The sequence below is a fragment of the Chlamydotis macqueenii genome, chromosome 8 (genome assembly GCF_036417535.1).
Source record: "Chlamydotis macqueenii isolate bChlMac1 chromosome 8, bChlMac1.mat, whole genome shotgun sequence".
NCBI lineage: Eukaryota > Metazoa > Chordata > Aves > Otidiformes > Otididae > Chlamydotis > Chlamydotis macqueenii.
Genome location: NC_141563.1, coordinates 19,019,335 through 19,040,281, shown reverse-complemented (window position 1 = coordinate 19,040,281; position 20,947 = coordinate 19,019,335). Strand labels below are relative to the sequence as shown.

Here is a 20,947-nt window from a genome sequence, read left to right as displayed (position 1 = left end):
ATCCCTTCCTTAACGCTTCTACAGTATTTTACACTACATCTCTTTTTAGACAGTCTTTGAAACAGACGAGGTATGACTGAGGAAAATGATAAGCATAGCTCTGAAAAGAAGGACAGGCTTTTAAAGAAATGCTCGCCCCCCCCCCCCCTTTCCAATGTCTGCGTCTTTTGGGTGTGCCAAGATCACACTTTTTCTTCACATAAAAAGGTGGTTTTAAAATGAAAGCTGAGATGCATGTGTGATCATTTGATTCAAGGCACTCAGTGTTAAGAAAGATATCGAGTGTCACAGAGCTTACAAGAAAATACGGACAGTTGGCAGCACTGAAGAGAAAAAAATATTCAAAGATGGTGTGGTATTGAGTAAAGGTTCACAGGATTTTGCACTAGTAGTGTTCTATGTAAATCAAACAATCCCATAGTAACACAAAATAGGAATACCAAAGGGGAAAAGCAAGCTGTGGCCCTACTCAGTCTTGTACCAGTTCTATCAGGCAGATTCCTGTTTTCCCCTGATGCCTTGTCTGCATGCAGTGGAGCCTGCATGCACAGAATTCACTGTACAATATGAACTGGCCATGAAACTTTGTGCATGTGGCTGACTGTATGTTTGTGCTAAAGTTGTTTCAGGATTGCAGCCATATAATGTACAAAGCTGGGTGAAACTTCATCCTTAAGGATAATTTGGTGTAGGTGGATGATTGAGACAATCTTGAGCTTGTTGAGTCACAAGCATTACCTGTTGCAGTGTTTAGCTAGCCTCCTACCCCGAGCAAGAGTTACAGGGAAAATCTTTGCTCTTTTTCTAAGCTGTTTGGAAGCAAAAGCAAGAAATCTTGTCAGACCCTGTTCTTGTGAGAATTCCTTTGCTAGGAAAAGAAGGTGTGGAAAAGCATCCAAATGTGTAGAAACTTACTGAACTTCAAATTTTGACATTCCTACTCATTAATCAGTCCTGTTAAAAATATCAAAAACCTTCTTCATTTTTCTCTTCAGTAGCAAGTAAATTATTAACATAAGAGTAAACTTTGTTCTTTCTGTATTTCTTACCCTTGGTTAACACTTAACTTGCAGAAACTTAGTATTTTATATTCTGAGATCTGGCTGAGATTGTCATATGTAAGGTAGCGTGTGAGGGAAAAGGAAACATGGTACTATATGGATAGAATAACTCATCTGTATTGTGATGTGTGTGTTTCTAACACAGACCTGATGACTTAAAACAAAGAAACAAACAAACAAACCCCCAAACAAACAAAAAACCAAAGAAAACCTGCCTTATTCAGTATAAAATTCCACTATCCCCCAAGCTGTTCCCCAGGTTGTAAGACCAAAAATAATAAATTCAGGAACTGCTTTGCTGGAATTTCATACTTAAAATAATGTGGTATACTCACATATTTAAATACAACTTCTCAGCTGCAAAGTAGTGTTTTGAATGAACTGCAGTGATACCTTTAGGATTCCTGCAGAACGATGATTCCTATACTGATGTAGTGTGTATGATTTAAACTCTTGGTGAAGTGAGAATTTAATAATAATATATTTATAGAGCTTTTTAGCCCCAACCAGTCACTCTCTGATCACTACATTTTTTTAGGGTTTTTTTTTGTGCAAATTATTGATTTTTCAGGATAAAAGAGATTTTGCAGGAATCACTTAGGAAAATAGGACATCTTATAAGTGATATAAGGTCTGATCTTTACTTAACTACTTAGTTAAACTGCTGCTGGTCCTGTTGCCGAAGTAAATTTTTCAGAGTTCTGCAAATTGCTTAAGAGTTGCTTTATAGAAGTGCTATTTATGACTCTTGATCAGTGGGATTTTTTTTTAATCTTCTGAAACATTTTAAAAGATAGTGTTTATCTAATTAAATTTATTTTTAACAGCATTTGAATAGGGGTGTAGGAGTGGCTTTAAGTTCATTTCTTGGTTTTCATATAAATTCTTGAGAGCTGTGTCATACTACTGTCTGTAAATGATTGAGACTAAACTGACCTTTATAAAGGAACGAAGAAAATAAAACTTCTGTTTAGGCCAATTTTTTGTCTTTGCTTTTCAATTTTGAAAAACACATTATTTCTCCAAAACAATACAGGTTACTGTGCAGTAGAATTAAAAGGTTTTTAGGCCAAATTATAATTCTAAACATATAGTATGATGCTCTTTTTTTTTTTTTTTTGTATATTCCATTTTAAAACAAGTCCTGATCAGTGAAAAAAAAAAATAGTATTAATTGTCTGAACAAAATTTAAAACAAAATTCGATCTCAATTTTATACATGAGAGCTCGTGATATTTTTTTCTAGCTTTAATTTTACTACTAAAGCAGAAATAGTGGATTCATTCCTTGAGGCTAAAATCTTGCAGAAACAAACGAAAAATTGCAGAGAATAAGAGAAGTGACAGAAACTGGAGCGAAGGTGTTCAAGGAAGTAGTCTCAGCTGTTGTTCACTTACTTCTGATATTTTCCGTTGTAGATTTTTTTTCTAGGTATTTTTCCATTACTGAATACATCAAAACCGTCATTGCTTAAGAATTAAACTAATCCAATAAAAGTTATAAACTTGGCTGTTTTCCTTTGGATGAAGGTGAACATTCAGATGAAGTCAGTAGGAAAACAGGAGTTGTTCAAGTGAGAAAGGAGATAACAGCTTAATGCTGTAAATTTCCAAATACTGAGAAGATACAATGTATATCTTCTTAAATAAGTTTCTAAAACATTTTAAAATTGTTTGGTTTTCTTTCTAGAAATAAAAATAGCCCACCACCTCACCCAGTCCTGTCTTCCATATCAGTTCTTTTTTGCTATCATCTGGGAACTGCTGTAAAAGGCTCGTTTCTAATCACAATACTGAGAATACCAAGGATTGTTCTCTTGTACCTTTATAACATCCTAAACCAAAAGGTAGGTATATACTTCCATAACACTATAAAAATAGTAGTTAAAGGGTGAGATTAATGAAAATAAATTATTGCTTAAAATGAATATGATGTGGATTTTATATTTTATTCCATTTTCTTCATGAAGAAAGCTTTTTTCATGTGCTTCCTTTTTTCCTCTCAACTCAGATATTTTTAAAAGCAGAAAACACCAACATTAAAAAACACCTTTATTTAGTGTTTATATGTAAAGGTTTTTGTGAAGGACAAAGGAAAAATTTGGCAGAATGACCTGTTTAAAATTTTTGCATCATAAATTTTTTAAAAAGCAAAGGTACATAAGAACATTATTGTTGCATATAACATATCTTATGGAAAAGATTTCATCTGCCTTGTAATACAAATTTATAAAAAGAACGTATGAAATAAGAACTATTCCAGAGATTTGTGTAGGATCCAAACCACATATTTTAAGATACATAAAAAATACAGCAAGGCTGTTCTGATTGTTGCTTGCCTTCTTTCAACCTTTCATGCATCTCCCCATCTCTTATTTTCTGCTGGAAACATACCATTGCCGTTAGTTCTGGCACTTTGGCAAGGAGAGAGGGCTGTCATGACTGCACACCTCTGTTTTTAGAGGAAGATTTAGGCAAAGTTTTTAAATTTAGATCTTTTCCTCTAGAGTTAACCTGGGCTTTGAGGCATGTTATGTATAGCTGTGACAGGGTATTTATGTTGACTGTCCCTGGTACCTATGATGGGGATATAGTTTGTGAATGCTTAACTAAAAGCCCCTTGTAGTAAGCCACTTGAAAGATGTGTGTCTGGCTTTATGTCACTTACATATGAAAGCCTTGGTTATAAAACTTGGTGAGTTGGGTCAGCTAAGAACTTTGTTTAAAGGTGATAGGTGGGATGAGTTGTGCTAGAAAGAAGACAGAGTATTTTCTGCCTCTAGAGGAAGCAGAATAAGTGGATTTGTAATCTGAGTAGCTGTAGAAGATTTAATTAGCAAAGAAAGATTAGAAAGAATTAGAAAGAATGACTCTCATGACTGGAGTCCAGTCCAGTGCAGATGACACCAAATTGGGCAAGAGTGTCGATCTACTCAGGGGTAGGAAGGCTCTGCAGAGGGACCTAGACAGGCTGGATTTATGGGCCGAGGTCAGTTGTATGAGGTTTAACAAGGCCAAGTGCCAGGTCCTGCACTTTGGTCACAACAACCCCATGCAACGCTACAGGCTTGGGAAAGAGTAACTGGAAAGCTGCCTGGTGGAAAAGGACCTGGGAGTGTTGGTTAACAACCAACTGAACATGAGCCAGCAGTGTACCCAGGTGGCCAAGAAGGCCAACAGCATTCTGGCTTGTATCAGAAATAGCGTGGCCAGCAGGAGTAGGGAAGTGATCGTGTCCCTGGACTCGGCACTGGTGAGGCTGCACCTCGAATACTGTGTGCAGTCTTGGGCCCCTCAGTACAAGAAGACATTGAGTTGCTGGAGCATGTCCAGAGAATGGCAATGAAGCTGGTGAAGGGTCTGGAGAACAAGTTTTATGAGGAGCGGCTGAGGGAACTGGGATTGTTTAGTCTGGAGAAGAGCAGGCTGAGGGGAGACCTTATCGCTCTCTACAGCTAACTGAAAGGACGTTATAGTGAGGTGAGTGTTGGTCTCTTCTCCCAAGTAACTACTGAGGATGAGATGAAATGGCCTCCGGTTGCATCAGGGGAGGTTTAGATTGGATATTAGGAATAATTTCTTTACTGAAAGAGTGGTCAAGCACTGGAACAGGCTGCCTGGGGAAGTGGTGGAGTCACCATCCCTGGAGGTGTTAAAAAATGTGTAGATGTGGACTTCAGGTTTAGTAGGCATGGTGCTATTGCGTTGATGTTTGGACTTGATGATCTTAGAGGTCTTTTCCAAGTGTAATGATTCTGTGATTATTTGTGTCTATAGCGGTGTGCTACAAGTTCCTTTTGGTGCAGTTGCCAAGCATTCAGCTGAGGATGTGACATGAACCATACCTGTAACTGCTCCCACAGAGGCTATAAAGTGCTGTTTAAAGGCCAGCTCATGTCCTCAGTTCGCAAAAGGATCCCCCCGCAAAGCAGCCTTGCTCCTTCCCATTGGAGAAAGGACAGGCTATGGCCCCTTTCCGATGAGGCTTTTTCCATTAGAGGGCCAGAGTAGTGGGACTAAAGGATGGAGAAGTGATGCTGCATTCTGGTAGACCTCACCCAGACTTTGCCACCCTTGCAAAACATGCCGCTGTTTTTTATGAACAGGCATAAAAGTTAAGGGTCTGCAAGCTTGCAGGTAAATTCACAGATGTTTCCTACGCAGAATCAGAGAGGAGATTGCAGTTGAAGTCCCTTACTTTAGGCTTTTAATAAACATTACTGAGGTTGATACAGTTGTAGTAAAATCGTCTCTCTAGCAATACATGGTAAGATTAAAGTATTCTCGGCTGTCATGAATTTGCTTGTGCAGTTGCCATTTTAAAGGAATTATTCCTGGAATATTTTCTGGAATTTCTCTGGAAAAAAGTTGGGAGGTTCGTGGTTTCTGCACAGACAGTGGTAGTTGTGGGGACCTGAGGTTTTCATATAGTGACTGGAAGATCTCTGCTTTCCAAAACAAAACAAAAACATTCTGACCTCTGAAAAAAAGTTAAAAAGACTCAAGTATCACTGAGCTGAATTTCCTTTTGCAGGAAAAACAATCAGTTTAATTTGGAAGGCTACCATGGCTACCAAGATGTCTTTTTCTTGTCTTCCTTGGTAAAATCTTGATATGATGAACAGTTCTGAGCTTGTGATGTGATGGGGATGAGAGGAGTGGAACAAACACTGAGCTTTTCTGCTGTGTTTTTAGTATGAAATTAATATAGATTGATGGTCTGTGAATGGTCTGTTCTAATGCATGCTTCTTCCTCTTGTCCTGAAAAATGAATGTATACTGAGTGAATACACATGCATATAAGTCCTTCTGCCCATTCTTTTATTTTTGTTCATTAGAGTACTAGTAATTTCAGAACTGTGAAAGTCTTTTGATAAACAAAAAAGGTAAAAAGCTGTCAGTATACTTCCTGATCACTGCAAAGTACTGTAAGAGATACTGACTTGCCTGCCTGTTTTGTTCTCCAAGCAGCTCTTAGCTCAGAAAGCTGCTTGCAGCACTTATTTTCTTTTCCCAGAGATGAATCTTCCATCCACAGGAAGAAAGAAAAATATGCTCAGCTCTTCAGTCATTAATACCAAAGGGTCTGAATTAAAAACAGTTCTTAAAATCCAAAAGGAAATACCTGCTGCCTAAGTGAATGCTTTATTAGAAGAGTCAGTCACCTGTAAAACGAGTTTTTTCTAAAATGGCTGTTTTGTTTGAGTCTAATTCTGTGTCCAGTAACCAAACATTTCATTTTATTGCAGGAGAGTGTATGTGCAAAGTGCCTGTTCAAGTGCTGTTTCTGCTGGTCTTGGTGCCAGGAAAGTTGCTTAAGATACTTTAACCAGGTATGCTTTATCATCTCTCTGTTGCTTAACCATCTGCATACCTAGTCTAGAAGCCTTGTGTGTATGCTAGCTCCGTTTAGCCTGGCTAAAGCAACACCCAGTGCATGCAGGCCAAAGTTACCTGTTGGCTGTCTAAACTAAACAAATAAAAAAGCCTTAAGGTGTAGATGGGACTTGTGCAAAGAAACAAGGAATTGACAAGGTGCAAGATTTTAGAGAGGTTGTTAATACAGCTGGAGATGGCTCTTCTAGAGGGCCACTTTTTATTTCTGAAGCTAAGAAGACTTAACATCTTGTTGAGTTGTGCCAGACAGACTACTGAAATACAGAGGGTCCAGGTGGAAGGAAGCAATGAAGAAGAAAGAAACCCACCTGGAGGTGTGTCATTAAACTAGATCCAGTATTTTCCACCTGAAAGGCCTGAATTGAGAAACTTGAACTCCTGGCTAATTTTCATTACCAGTATATCTGGGAATATGATCCATGATGAAAAAGCCAGATGATATAACATTCTCTTTCTTTGAAAGACATCTTTGTGTTGTTAGCAGTTTTGTTTCAGAAGTGTTTTCATTGGAAATGGATGATTTCTGACATACAGCAGTTGTTCAGATACTTGACTCCTACTTTTTTTCTTCCTGATCCTTTTGTCCAAGTGTTTTCCAGCTCTGTAGACACCATTGTAAATAGCTGATTTTTCTCTTTGTCAGTCTCCTTTTGATGTCTCTGGTGACTGTGATATTCGTAACGTGAAAGGGAATCAGATATTCATGCTGATTCCTAACTCTGGCTGTTGCATTCTTTGTTCTCCTTGCTGAGGGCAGTAGTGAAGTAAACAAGACAATTCTGATAAAGAGTCTGACTTCTCTAAATCAGGTGCATAAATTGAGCTTAATCTTGGACAACTATGAAGAGAGAGGTTTTTGCTTAGTTCAGCCTAGATTAAATACTTGTGCAGTGAAATCTCTAGGTCTAGACGATGAATTTTCCAGACTTACATTTTTTAGGTAGATCTTACAGTCCCTGACTTGGTGAGGAATCTTAGAGTTCATTTTGACTCCAGGCTTTCCATTTGTAGTCACCCTTTCCCCTTGGCTTCCTGCCTTTCAAAGAGATATCCTAGTGTTTGCTTTCTCCAGCTGCTGTGTGCCATGTTTGTTAAAAGAAGAATTAATTACTGTAATGTTCTTCCTTTTGTTTCAGAAGGCTGTATTGTAAGTCTTGTTCCCTTAAAAGATTTCCTGTTTCCTAATCTGTTGTAAGCAAATTTCTGTTTTTATATGAGTTGTGGTTTTTAACCTAGTGATCATAATAATGTGTTTGCTGTTAGATAATTGTTTGTTTGAACATCATTTTGGCAAAGATGATGGTGTTCCACGTGCTCCAAATCCAGGGCAATTTGGGATAGGATTAGAGGAGAAGAAAAGCAAGAACACACTTAAGATTTTTGTAGAAATTTTATCTGTATGAAGAGGTAACATTGGTCTCAGATTAATGCATTTCACAGAGTAATTAATGTATCTAATTAGTTTTTTTCCTATTAAAAATATATTCAAGCCTGTTTCTTAAAGAAATATATTTTGACTAAGATTGAAAAATCTTCATCTTCAATTTTGTAAAATCTGCAGACAAATGTAAAAAAGAAACAAAAAAAAAAAAGGAGGAAAAAAAATAGACGAGTCTGCAATTTTAAGCAGCTTAACATACGGCTTGATTAACAGAAGTACCGAACTCTTAAGAGCTCTTCCTGAGATCAGTGAAAGCTGCTGAGTGCAGCCTTGAAATTTCACATGGGTGTTGAACATGGACTTCAGAGGGGTTAAAAAATTGCTTGTACCTATGTTTCTAACATTTTGAAAGTATTTTTTAGTTCAGATTTTGATTTTTATGTGAGCTGAAATTACTGAAATGCAGAACAGCTGTTACAAAAGTTGGTCCAAAGCTCGTTGTATGTCTTCACATTCCTTACTATGTTTTTGCCTTTTATTCTAGGATTAGTAATAAGCATATAATTACCAGAAACTCTTAAAAAAAAAAAAAAAGGGCACCTTCTCCATCACTTCTGCACTATTTTCTTCAACCTGTTGTTATATTGCTGAAATAATTTAAATTCTTTCTGCTCCTTCATTCGCAAGCTTAATCAGGATTAAACAGAGCCCTTGTTTTCCCTCTGGGAAACTTGTGATGAGAAACAGGTGCTAGAGAAAGTAACACTGATGATAGAGTGTGAGCTTCTTTTTTGATCAACCAAGTGCTCTGCTGTTATCAAAGAGTACTTTTTGGGCTGAGGCGCCATCTTTCAGGTGGGATTTAACAGTGACTTTGATGTTACATGCATCCCTGAAATGACTAATTCTCTGCAGGCTCAGCTGAGTTTTGTTCAGCTCTCCTGGGAACTTCACTGAAACAGGGCCAAAACGGTACCCTGTTGTCTTCCCATCATGACAGAGGGCTGTGCTAGATGCTGGTAGTTGCCATTTTTCCAGTGGCGGTTGTTGCAGAAGGGGTAATGTAAACCCAGGATCCTGTGCAGATTGCAATGTGGATAATTACATTCTGCCTTCCTAAATTTCTCTTGGATTTGCAACTGGATCCTGCGCTAAACTGTGGTGTAGTGTTGCTATGTGCTGTTAAACAGTTCACTGCTTAAGCTGTTCCATTTCAGTCATGGGCGAAGTGATTCATACGTGTGTATAATCCATTAGTAACAATTGTAAAGCACTCTGGGTTCTATCTGGATGAAAAGTGCTTTGTGAATATAAAGTCATTATCCTTACTTGACAGTTCTGTTTGCCAACACTTGTCAGAATTACCACAGATTTTTCATCCTCTGGCTCTGATTATTTCAGTATGTTCCAGATAAACATATCCAATCATCTCAAGTAAAATCTGGGAGATTGAAATTTTTCTTTCGTAAAAAGGATATACTGGGGTTTTTTTGGTTTTTTTTTTTTGTTGTTGTTGTTTTTTTTTTTTTTTAATGTGGTTTGGGAGCTACAAGGTCTGTCTGTCCCCTGCTTTCTTAAACTGTAGTGGCAGTCTTAACTTTTGATACATCAAAGCCCTAGCTTTTTTTTTTTGGCCTTTACAGCATTGTTGCAGTGACTTTCTTGGGGGGTTCAGTATATCTATTTCAGGGTAGTTTTGCTTTTCTGTGTCTGCTTTGGGTTCCTCTGCAGCCAGTTGGCAAGCAACCGCTCTGAAGTGCAGAGCATGGATTTCTGAAGGAGTTGCTGTGCAGTATGTGGTTTCTTTATTTTCATCAGCACAGTTACTTGCAGTGTAGCCTTCTGGGCCCTGTGGTAGCCACTACTGAAGTTGGCAGGGTGTTAGTCTGCATTTGCTGGTACTGAGACACTTCACTGATACTGAGAGGCAGCAACTGTCTAGTGTAAAAAAACCAGAAGCATGTCTGTTTAATGGCCGTGTATCCATGGCAGTTGGTTGTCTCTTAAGCTTTGGATGGAGGCCTATCAGGAGGTTGCGGTTAAACGCCTTGTGGAGAAGTGACCCAGATAAAATTAAAATTCATGCATGGTAATGTAAGTACAGTTCTCCTCTGCACTGCCAAACACCTTGTGCCTCACCCCAACAAGTACTTCTTTTTCCTTCCTTCTTTTTCCAAAAACAATACTCCATTTTAATGTTACTGGCAAAATTGCTTCTAGATGTTAAGCTAAATTTTCAATCATCTTGAAAATCCAGTTGGCTAAAATGTTCATCTTCTGTTAAAAATTTTAAAATATGTTTGTTTTCTTTCTAGAAGCTTTATGTCTGCAATAGCAGGAAATAAAATTTCTTGGGTCTTTACTTAGGTGAATCATGTAGGGGATAGAGATGAACAAGACTAATTCTTGCTTTGATACTTTTCTCCTCTACCCTATCCCATTAAAAAAAAAAAGAGAGAAAATAAAAGGCAATGAAGCAAGTGACCTATAAGGCAGTGCTTTTAAGCAGAGCAATTTATGAACAACTCTCTGGAAATGTTCAGTTTGGTTTTATTTCAGAAATCCCAAATGAGAATATTGTCGCATTGACTGCAGAAGCTACTGTAAGCAGCTCCAGTAATCATGATGCAGTGGGCACCTAAAGCAGGATCCTTGTAGTCCAACCTCTGTGGCTGAAATGAAGTCCAAGTGTAGCAGTGAGACGCTACAGGAAAGAACACCCAGCTACCCTCCGAGGAGAAAGTCTTGTTGGTTCCACCTGCTGGATGACAGCCATGGAGGCAGTAGATGACACACAGAGTAGGAAGCAAGGAAAGCTGAAGGACAAGATCCTCTCCAGTCTGTCCAGACTGCAAGTATAAGGTGGAATGGAAATAAAGGAAAATTCTGCTTCTTGGATTGCTTTGGAAAATTCAGGAGGCTGTTGAAGGGTTTCTTATAGATGGTAATTAGTGTAAGAATAAAAAAATAACCATTTCTGTATTAGCTGTGTGCTTATTGGTTGGAAGTGAGGGAGGAGAATATTCTCCGTGTGTTTGTCAACCACAGGACAGTAGCCTTTAGTTAACAAGGCTGCAGAAAGGGCAGGTTCAGTCTGGAAGGTATGAGATTAAATACTTGCACTATAAAGAGGGCGATAAATGCCATTGTACAAGTTGCTGGTTAGGTGGTCAGGCTTATCTCACTGAGGGGCACTGGAATATCCTGATGTGTCTACTTTGACAGATGAATGGTAAGAGCAAGCCCATTAGCTGTCTGTGAGTATATCAAGACAAGAAATGTCAGGGAGGAATAAGAGCCAAGAAAAGATCAGCAGAAGAATGAGTAGATGTAAACTGTTCATGAGTAAATGTTATCTGGAAGTTGGAAGAAGGTTCCTAAGGACAAGAGGGACAACTGTCTGGAATAGCTCCAAATGTAAGGGCTGGGAGAAGGAAAAGTCCTAAGTAGTTTAAAGAGGGAGCTTTCCATTTAAGAGAAGTTGTATAATGTGCTAATCTGAAATAGCTAGGGACTGGAGTGACTGAAAGCCGCTTCTGGTCTTACATGTCCTCATCTCTTCAGTGGGGCCTCACAGGCTCACGTTGCTGTCATTTCCCACCGCTATCTGAGAGACATGATACAGCTTGCTCGCTGGGTTGCTAACTGCTGTACAGCAGCCACAGAAATGTCTTTGCCTCTTGCTACCACTGGATTTTGTTTTTTGAGGGGATTCCATTGGCAGCTGTGACACTTAAAAGTTCAGCCTGAGCTGTACAGCATTGCCCTGGATGTAGCTAACCAGGGCAGCCCCCAAGAGAGTTGGCAGCCACAAGGTCAAATCAGGCTGAAAATACCAGCAAAGCAGAAAAAGCTGAAGTGGGATCTGAGACCACCATGTCTCCTGCTTCTTTTTAAAGAAGATTCTGTTGCTATGGCAATCCTCTCTTCCCCAAACTTACTTTATTAAAGCAAGTCCTAGAATGGAGGACTGGATTCAGCTGTTACACAAAGTAGCAATTATTCTCAACAGTTGGGGAACTTGGGGCCTGGATCTGAGCCACAGTGCCTTTCTCATGAAACTAGCAGGTCAGTTTTTCCAGGACCCTTGACATTCTGTGTTGTGAGGCAGAGAAGGATATATTCTTTAAATAGATTGTTTTGTTGGGTGTTTTTTTTTTTTTTTTTTTGTACTGTGGTATTTGGAAATATGTAAACATTCACATTCCTTATTTATTCATTCTGACACTGAGAAGTTAGTGTCTAGTTCCCAGGCTCCAAGCCAGAGGAGGCTTGTGTTCTTCACAAAGGTGCCGATACAGTACCAACTTGCTGGTGCAGGAATAAAGACTGTTCCTGGCCCATTATCTCCCACACTTGCTGATCAACGGTATGCTATTGATGCCATTATTACTTGCTTGTCAGCATAGCAGAGATTACCATTGTAAAACATCAATTCACTAAGCAAAGATAAAAAACATAGTATTGGTCCTATATTGGGGCAGACCGAGTCTCCATCTAGCTCAGTATCCCACCTCCACCAGTGGCTGTTAGTGAATGCTAAGGTAGAGCTGGTGTGTATGTACCCATCCTCAGTGCTGTTTCTGAATCTGTTTTCAGCCTAGGGATGTCGTGAGCTGAGCGTGTTTTCTGTGTGTTTAATAACTCTCAGTGGATTCCTTTTCCCTGAACTTTCCCAGTCTCCCTTGAGCTCATTTGAACTTCTAGCAGATTTTGAGCATAGAAAAAGAGAATACATTCTGTAAAAAAACACATTTAAATAACCTATTTCTAAATGATAGCAGGTTCTTAACTGACCACAGTCTACCATCTTAGCCTTCGCAATGATCTTTTCTTTGAAAGGGATTGGTTTGTTGCACGTATCCTGCAACTGGAAAATTAATGGACTATCTAAGTTTCTTAGTCCAAAGCCCAAAATGATTTGCAAATATTGGTAATAGCTTGTGTGTGTTTGGTGTTCTTGGGTAAAGATGTGAAATCATTTGAGCTCATTTCTGTGCAACTCTTGAGTTTCATAGAAACACACATTTGCTTAAATGTTAGATGTGTATTTTGTTAGTGAGAACATGGAGATTTCTGTGTGGCTGGATGGGATCGGGGTGTGAGGTCTGTATGGGAAACTTGAGAATTGTGAGGGAAGTGTATGGAGCCACAGTCTAGGCTGAACAAGAAACCCTCAAAATTTTTTTTTTTTTTTCCTCAGAAATGTATTTTTTGATGAAAGGTAGAGACCACTTGACTAAGCCTTCAGCTTGTACTAGTAACATTCTTGCTTCACCTATATCAATGAAGTGTTCTGTAGCCCTCAGCAGTTCTCACATTTCTATGTAATCTCTTACTCCTTCTATAATGTTGGGTTATTACCTGGCTGCCTTTCTCGTTTGCGTGTTATGACTAGTTGATACTTACACGATTTGTGAAGTTATAATTGTTATAAATGCCATTTTTTTTTAATCAACTGGTTTGTAACATGACATCCCTATGCAGGTAGTATCCAATCTCCAGCATTATTTTCAGTCTTTCCAAGATAACTGTTCTAGTTAATAAATATCAGAAATGCTTTTCATTGCACATTCTTCGGATACCAAAGTGGCTAATTCAAGAGTGCAAACAAATGGTTATTTATTTTAAGTTTGGAAATAGTATTTGTACAAGTGCACGTGCATTTTTAACATTCTTTTTAATTTTTAAAACAGGACCTGTTTTGCTATTTATAATGAATACAGAATCTCTGTTTAATTTATTGGCAAAATTTATACTGACCTCACCAGATCAGGATCTGCTTGGTGAATTAAGTTCTTAGGGGACAGAAACAAACTTAGAAAACCCATTTCTACTTTGTGTCTCAATTTCCTGTCTGTTAATGGGAATGATGAAACAGACTTAGCTCACAGTGTGTTATAAAGATAGGTCTATCCATGTTCAAAATATGCAGTGACAGCTACAGATGGAAGACAGAGAGAGAGCTTGACTTGAGGCCATCTGCCCTATGCCTGTGTCCTGCGGAAATGGTAGCCCTGCAGGGCTCGTGCTAGCCTTACCGAACTGCCAGCTCTCCTGCTGCCACATCCTGGGCCGATGCTGCTGTGGGAGAGCTTGCAGGCCATCGGGTTTCCTTACACGGATAGCAGCAGGCTGCTTGCCAGCCTGTTGGGTTGAGTGAGGCAGGTGGGCTTCTCTTTTAGAGGTATAGGCAACCCAGAAAGCAAAAATGTTGTAGTCAATGCCTGCCCAAGCCAGAGGGTACACCACTCCGCTGGCCCTGTTACAGCGCTCCTCGGGGAAAGGAACAGTGTCCGTGCACGTGAAAGTTAGCACTGAAAGCACTTTTTCCTATTTAGGAATGAAGCGAACTTGCTTGTTTAAACAGATTTTGATGCAGACACTCTACGTGTTTCTGTAGAGTTCAGTAGAGTCTTTGATTTTTTTTTTTTTTTAGGGTAGGCAATAAATCCATGGTCTTTATTTATACTTTTTCCATTTATGGATGTATCTACTACTATGTAAGCACAATATTTACAGGATATCACTGTTTACTTCTACTCTTTTTTTTGCTTACTATCAGAGAAAAAAAATTCCTTTATCATATATAAAATAAATAATGTCCACAATAAGGAGACAAAGGATCTTTGGCTACATTTAGTTTCTTTCTTTCTCTGTAATATTTTAAGATAATGTCAATATAGCTTTGCTGTACTACAGTATGTTACAGAAATTGCCATGGGGTAAAACTGGACTCTGCAGAAACAAATTTTCTCTGCTTTCAGATGTCTGAAGTTATTTTATATTTTGATTTGTAAGTGGAGAAAAACCAGATTTTTGAACAGGGAGTGTTTTGCAGTAGGTCAGTATAATTCACTTTCGGCAAACTAGGTTGTTATTTGTTTGGGGGTTTTTTTGTTTTTTTTTTTTTTCACTTCCAGGTGAAGCAGAAAGTAATCTAAGCACCAAGTACATGTTGGTGTGTATACATTCCTTCAGAACAGTAATCCCTTGCACTCTGTGGTTCTTACTGACTGTGCCAGATGTAACTAATACTTTGCAGCATAATCCGCCTTCTAATATTTTGAGTAAAGGGAAACTACTCATAAGACTTGCTGGTAAAGTTCAGCATACATTTTGGGTATCCTGAGTGCTGTTTTTCTTAGCTGATATGTTGTACACAGTTTCAAAACCTTGTTGAGGTGTTCTGTAAGTGGAACATCCATGTCAAGTTATGCATAACAAATGCTAAAATAATCCAATCCATGAAGGTAAATATTCTATCCTCCCCACCAGTCTTGGCAAGTTTCCAGTTTCCACAAAGAGAAATCTTGCCCAATTCTCAATACCTCAAAAAACTCTGAGTGCCCCTACTGTCTGTTGAAATTCTGGGGTTTTTTTTTCGTGATATAACGCTCACTGATCAAGTCCAGGATCCTTTAGCTCTTCTTTTCCAGTCATTTTCACAACTGGTTTAATCTTCCACGAAAAGGTTTATTTTATGGCTGTAGTCATAAGCTTAGATTTCAGAAGCAGATGAATAATTTGAAAGGGCCATGTATAAATGCTTTTTAATCATCAACTTTTAAATGACTTGTAGCTACGTAACTTGATTGTTCTACTTACATAGTTTGCCAGCAGTCTTTGCGATAGATTCATAGAAAATGAGCAAGTAAGTTTGGATAGTGTGACTCCAGGTAAGTGTGTGTTTTATGGTAATTGTGTCATATTCATTAACAAAAATCAGGGTAGAGAACATTGATGTTTTAAAATAAATTGGATAAAGGTGGGTTCAGAAATTTATTTAGTCATTATTTTAGCATTTTCTAATTGTGGAAATTATGTAGAAAAACTATTTTAAGTTAGAAGCACAGTTATTATAGTAACTTAAAATAAAATTGCCACATTATGCAAAATAACTTTCTATTCATAAAGTCATTATTTCAAAATAGAGTTTAAGGCTTTGCATTTTGCTGAAGTAAAATCTAGATTATAGGCGTCTTTCTTCTCTCACTATATTATTATCTCATTTCAGCAAGCATACACAACTACAGCCATAAATGGGACAAATTTTTGTACATCAGCAAAGGATGCCGTCTTTATTTTGGCAAAGAACTCTGCTAAACTTGCAGACATTAGCTGTTTTGGAGATTTTATCCTGTTTCTAGGAAAGGTAAGAGTAAGAAAAGCCCTGTTCTGTAACAATGAAATGAAAAATCACAGTTTGATTCTCTTTTCTTATACCTAAAGCAAATAAGGTTTATCTTTGTTAAACTCAGTGTTGTTAATGCTGTAAAATGGCTTTGGGAGAGAAGATAATGTTTGAGGAATTTAATCCTTTTCATAATCTTTACAGAGTTATTTGGTTGCATTACAGTAGTGTCCTTGACGCCACTCTTAAGTTCCCATTGCAATGAGTCTTTGGTAAATACGTAGCAAAAGGTTGCCTCTGCCCTACAGAATTTACACACTGAATCGAACGCAAAGGATGACAACTGCGTGATGGCAGAAGCTGCATAGCTATCTCCCAGATGAGGTGTGCTGTTAAAATATTGGCTGTAATGTATTTGCCTTAGGGTTTGGGGGCTCTTGTTTTTTTTAAGAAACATTTCTATGTGATTAATGAGGCTACGTTTATCTCTCACTGCCCTTTACAGGTGTTTGTTGTATGTTTTACTGTTTTTGGAGGACTGATGGCATTTAACTACCATCGGGAGTTCCAAGCTTGGGTAGTTCCTCTGTTGCTGGTTGGATTTTTTGCCTACCTGATGTCCCACAGCTTTCTGTCTGTGTTTGAAGTGACAGCAGATGCCATGTTCCTTTGCTTTGCTATTGATATGGAAACAAATGATGGGTCTGCAGAGAAGCCGTACTTCATGGACCAGGAACTGCTGGTAAACCTCAGTGATAACAGCAAAGATAATTGAGCCGTTCTAAGCTTTTGGGGGCTTTTTCTTTCCCCAAGACCTAGTAATTTGAACTCACAACCCATGCTGTTTCCTTTCCAACACCTTATAACAGGATGAGCTCAGGGATACAAATCATATGTGAATTTATAAACGGAAGTAAATGGCTCCCTCTGGCTCCTTTATGCTATGATTTCCTGTCTTCTTTTAGATCATGCTCCATAAGTAATGGCTGACTTTTTAAGCCTTATTAGATATATGTTCAATATATTGTTGCTAATTTAAAAATGTAAATAAATAGATGAGTTAGCTGCAGAGACTGATCCATGATGAGATGTTCATATTTGTCATGACTTACTGCACAGTGACAAGTGAAAGTAAACAAGGAGCTTCTTGTTGCCAGCAGCAGGTCAGGTATCCATCCATATCCTATGGATGCTGTCGTTCTGAACAAACTTCATGCAAATTCAAGCTGCTCTGCTTCCTACCTATATAGATTCTTTTACCAAAATACCTTCTTCTGTTTCTTAATTAAATTCTGCCTCTGGACTGATTGTTCTATGTCTTTACCCTCATAATTACTGTATTGCATTACAAGCATTTCCATGGAGAATCATTACGTAGCTAATAGTGATATATTTATAGAATCACAGAATGGTTTGGGTTGGAAGAGACTTTTAAAAGTCATCTAGTCCAACTCCCCTGCAAGGAGATTAGGTCGCTCAGAGCCCCATCCAACCTGGCCTTGAATGTTTCCAGGGATGGGGCATCCACCACCTCTCTGGGCAACCTGTTCCAGTATTCCACTACCCTTGTAAAAAATTTCTTCCTTATAACCAGTCCGAGTCTATCTCCTTCTATTTTAAAACCATTACCCTTTATCCTACCATAAGAAGCCCTGCTAAAAAGTTTATCCCATCTTTGAATGTATATATGCCATCCTTTTCATATTAAGAGAATATTTGAAGATGCAGATGTTTTTTTCCCTTTATACTATTTTTGCCAGTTCTGTCTTTTCCTTCGTAAACCACGAGACAAAGAAAAGTTAGTGATTAATGAAAAACAAACTCAGCAGCCAGAATAGCTCATACGATACGAATCTTCTGGATGGATTTTTTCAGGACAGTGTCAGAACTGTTTTGTTTTTTTTAATGCTGCTGTTATATTCCCTCTAATGTTAATAGAATTTTGTTGAAAACAACAACAAAAAACCAAAACCAAAAGGCAGCCTAAAGATAGGCTTAACCCTTTGTACAGAAGAAAGCAGATGGATAGTCTTTGGCCTTGATTCAAAACAGTACTTAAGCATGTGTCCCGAATAGGAATATGTTACTGAATGGAAAACTCTGAAGCCTTGACCTCTGTTCTTCTCCCTCTGTTTTGCCAAATGCTAAAATACTTCTTAAGCCAATTCTCCATCGTGAAACAAACAGAGGCTTTCCTTTCTCCACTTACAAACTTTGTGGTAGTTTCTCTTTAACTCTGGTCTTAATTCCTTGTAATTAGCCATGCCCTAGGGCCTTGAGTGAAGAGAGGACTTCCCACAGGGGTAAGGAGTCTTCCAAGCAGGGCAGGCTGTATAACCTTGTATGGAAAAACAGGAGCAGCACATCCAAACCCCTCCTCATTGCATGATCAAGAGTAAATTTACTCATGTAGCTGAGAACTTGGAGTTTCCCAACACATAAAGGCATTTAACTTGAGACATCTGTGTTACAGGCGGGTTACAAACATCTGGGGGTGGAAGGGGGGCTCTGCAGCCCTCAGGACAATATGTGGCAGTGGGTAGAGAGGTGGGTGAGGGATTTCAGACAGCCAGAGTCCTCATTCCTGTAGTAGGAGATGTAACAGAGGTTCTTGATTTATTCTTCTCAGTTGCATTCATCGCCCTTGCTGCCTCTGCAGAGTCCCTCCCGGTATCCACTCAGTGTCATCCAGCTAGGTACCAGCTACAGTTTCTTAGCCCAGGGCTAATTATCTTCTTTTACCAGGTGCTTTTATTTACATGGTTTGCATTCCCAAATGATTTCACCGTTTTTTGCTTATAGACATTTATGAGTCAGAGTAACAAGTTAACAGAAGGGCAAAACCACAGAAGCATGAGAGCGTTTCGGGACAATGAAGATGGGACAGAGCTCCAACCTATGGTGAGACAGGAATGTGGGATAGATGTTTATCTGCCAGCTAATGCATTTGCCTTTATGTCCCAAGAAGAATGGATGTAGGCTGTCACGTATCTCCTGATGTCTCACAGAAACCAACACGCTGTACCTAGTACCCTCTTTTTCCTTCTATTGCTTTCCTTCATCAGGAGATGCTCTGATGGTGCTAAATGGATGGATCAAATAGTTATTCTCACCCTTAACATTCCCCAGTGTGCCCAGAAAGATCAAACAATGGCAAGGGGATGGGAGATAAATCCTTTTCAGATAGTCCTTCACATGTCTGCTGTAGCAAAGTCAGAATAGTAGGCTGCTTGATTTCACGCCGGAGCTGCTGAAGTTCCAGAGCTGTGAGATGACAGCTTAGAGGCTTTCCCTCTCCATCCCCACCCTTTTTCTTTCTTGTCTATCAGTGTATATATTTATTTACTCAGTTTTATGCTGGGGTAAAAAAGCTGAGGTGCCAGAAGGGAGTGTTCCCCCACACCCAGGTTTGGGAAAGTCCTGACAGAAAATGCTCACTAACTGACATCTGAAAAAATATTGCTAATTGCCCAACCTGAGAAGCTGCCCCAGCAAGTTCAGAATCTGGGCTGATTTTCCCCAGCATCAAGGGGCCAAGCCAGGGCTGTCTGAAAAAGATTCTGCAGCAACAACTACTCTGGCACCTACTCCTGCTGGACACTACTACTAGTGTCTTGTGTCCTCCTAGCTACTTCTTACACAAGTGCAACAGATGTTGGTGACTTTTCTTGATCTGCTTCAGACTGTGGTGAACTCTCACGCAGTCTTGTGGGCAGTCTGCTACAGGCAGTGGGGGTACAGAGCGCTGTTTCAGTTCATTGCTACAGTGAGGGATAGTTGTACTTGATTTTTTCACTGTTTGGGTCTGTTATTGAATTCCTTGGTAATTTTTTTTTCTGATCACATATACCAGGAACAGGGAGGTTATTCCCTGCGAGAGGATTGTGGATTTGAGACACAAAAGAACTGCAATTATTTTCCCAGTTTACTCTTACGGCATTTAAATGCAGTAACAGGACTACTGCTACGCATTATTTGACTCCTTTTTTTTCTCTTTGTAGACTTGAATGTGAAATGCACCAGGAAATATGAAGGGAGACCAGCAAAAGCAAAAAGTCAGAGAAAAAGTAAAGGTTGCCAATACCCCAGGACAAAGTGTTAGTTCTCTACATCTCTGTTGTATCTTCTGCAGTGATAAAATGATATGCAAGCTGTTTGTATGAATAATGTAATTTTGTGTGTCAGCACATCTGATTTTTATTAATATACTTGTTATGATGGTCTGAAAGGTGTTAGTAAACAAACTCCTTGTAAATTTCTGTGTTGTCAGACTGAAAATACCAAGTCAACAAGGTCATTGAGCTGTTTTTAACTTTTTGGTGTGCCAGCTAACAGGGTTTTTTTTCATGCTTATCTGGGAACACTGGGCCAGTCATCCCTGAATCAGTAAAGGAGGCATTTGTAAAGGACGCACTCTGAGATGGCCGTTTCCTGGTTTATGCTGTGTATCTGAGCAGCCAGTGCAAGTAATTAAGGAACCGTACCGAGCTCATTGATGGAAATTACCATTGATAGCAATTCTCGGTAGTCAAGATAATTAACGGTTATGAGGTAGGTGTCTTTCTTTTAATAATTCTCTTTTGAGAATGGCTTTTACAAGTTGGTATCATAAACTATCCACTAGCTCCTCTCCAAAGGGCAGATGAGGAATAGTCCTCTTTTTTTTTTTTGTAAATAAACAACTACCTTCCCTTTGCAACTGAAAAGACGAAGCAGAAAAATTTGTATCTGGATTTAAAGCTTGACAAAGAAGTAGCAGATGAGCAGTGGCTGGACAGAAATGAGATAAGAGGATATTATAAATAATACTTTATAGAAATGTTAGCTGTAACATGGATGTGAAATATAAAGTATCATGGAGGAATGTAGCAAAGAGACTGTCAGGGCTCTAGTCAGAAGAGGGACATAAGTGTAGAAGCTTATAAAAAAATAACTTGGTAACACTGTCAGCATTTTCTTGTGAGCAATTCTCAGT

The 20,947-nt window shown here is 38.8% G+C and overlaps 1 protein-coding gene across 7 annotated transcripts in view; it reads left to right on the top strand.

The window, feature by feature from the left end:
* Positions 1-20,947, top strand: part of SLC44A3 (solute carrier family 44 member 3) — a 99,179-nt gene that overhangs the window by 76,398 nt on the left and 1,834 nt on the right. For 4 of the 7 annotated variants that reach the window (XM_086753588.1, XM_086753587.1, XM_086753592.1 and 1 more), the window contains 6 exons: positions 2,751-2,907; positions 6,310-6,393; positions 15,856-15,993; positions 16,478-16,714; positions 18,775-18,873; positions 19,974-20,269. In XM_086753588.1, the coding sequence (XP_086609714.1) occupies positions 2,751-2,907; positions 6,310-6,393; positions 15,856-15,993; positions 16,478-16,714; positions 18,775-18,873; positions 19,974-19,979 (721 nt within the window). In that variant the 3' untranslated portion in view covers positions 19,980-20,269. Of the gene's footprint in view, positions 1-2,750; positions 2,908-6,309; positions 6,394-10,397; positions 10,660-15,450; positions 15,728-15,855; positions 15,994-16,477; positions 16,715-18,774; positions 18,874-19,973; positions 20,524-20,947 lie in introns of those variants that run through there. The other 3 variants (XM_086753585.1, XM_086753590.1, XM_086753591.1) reach the window with 3 other exon arrangements.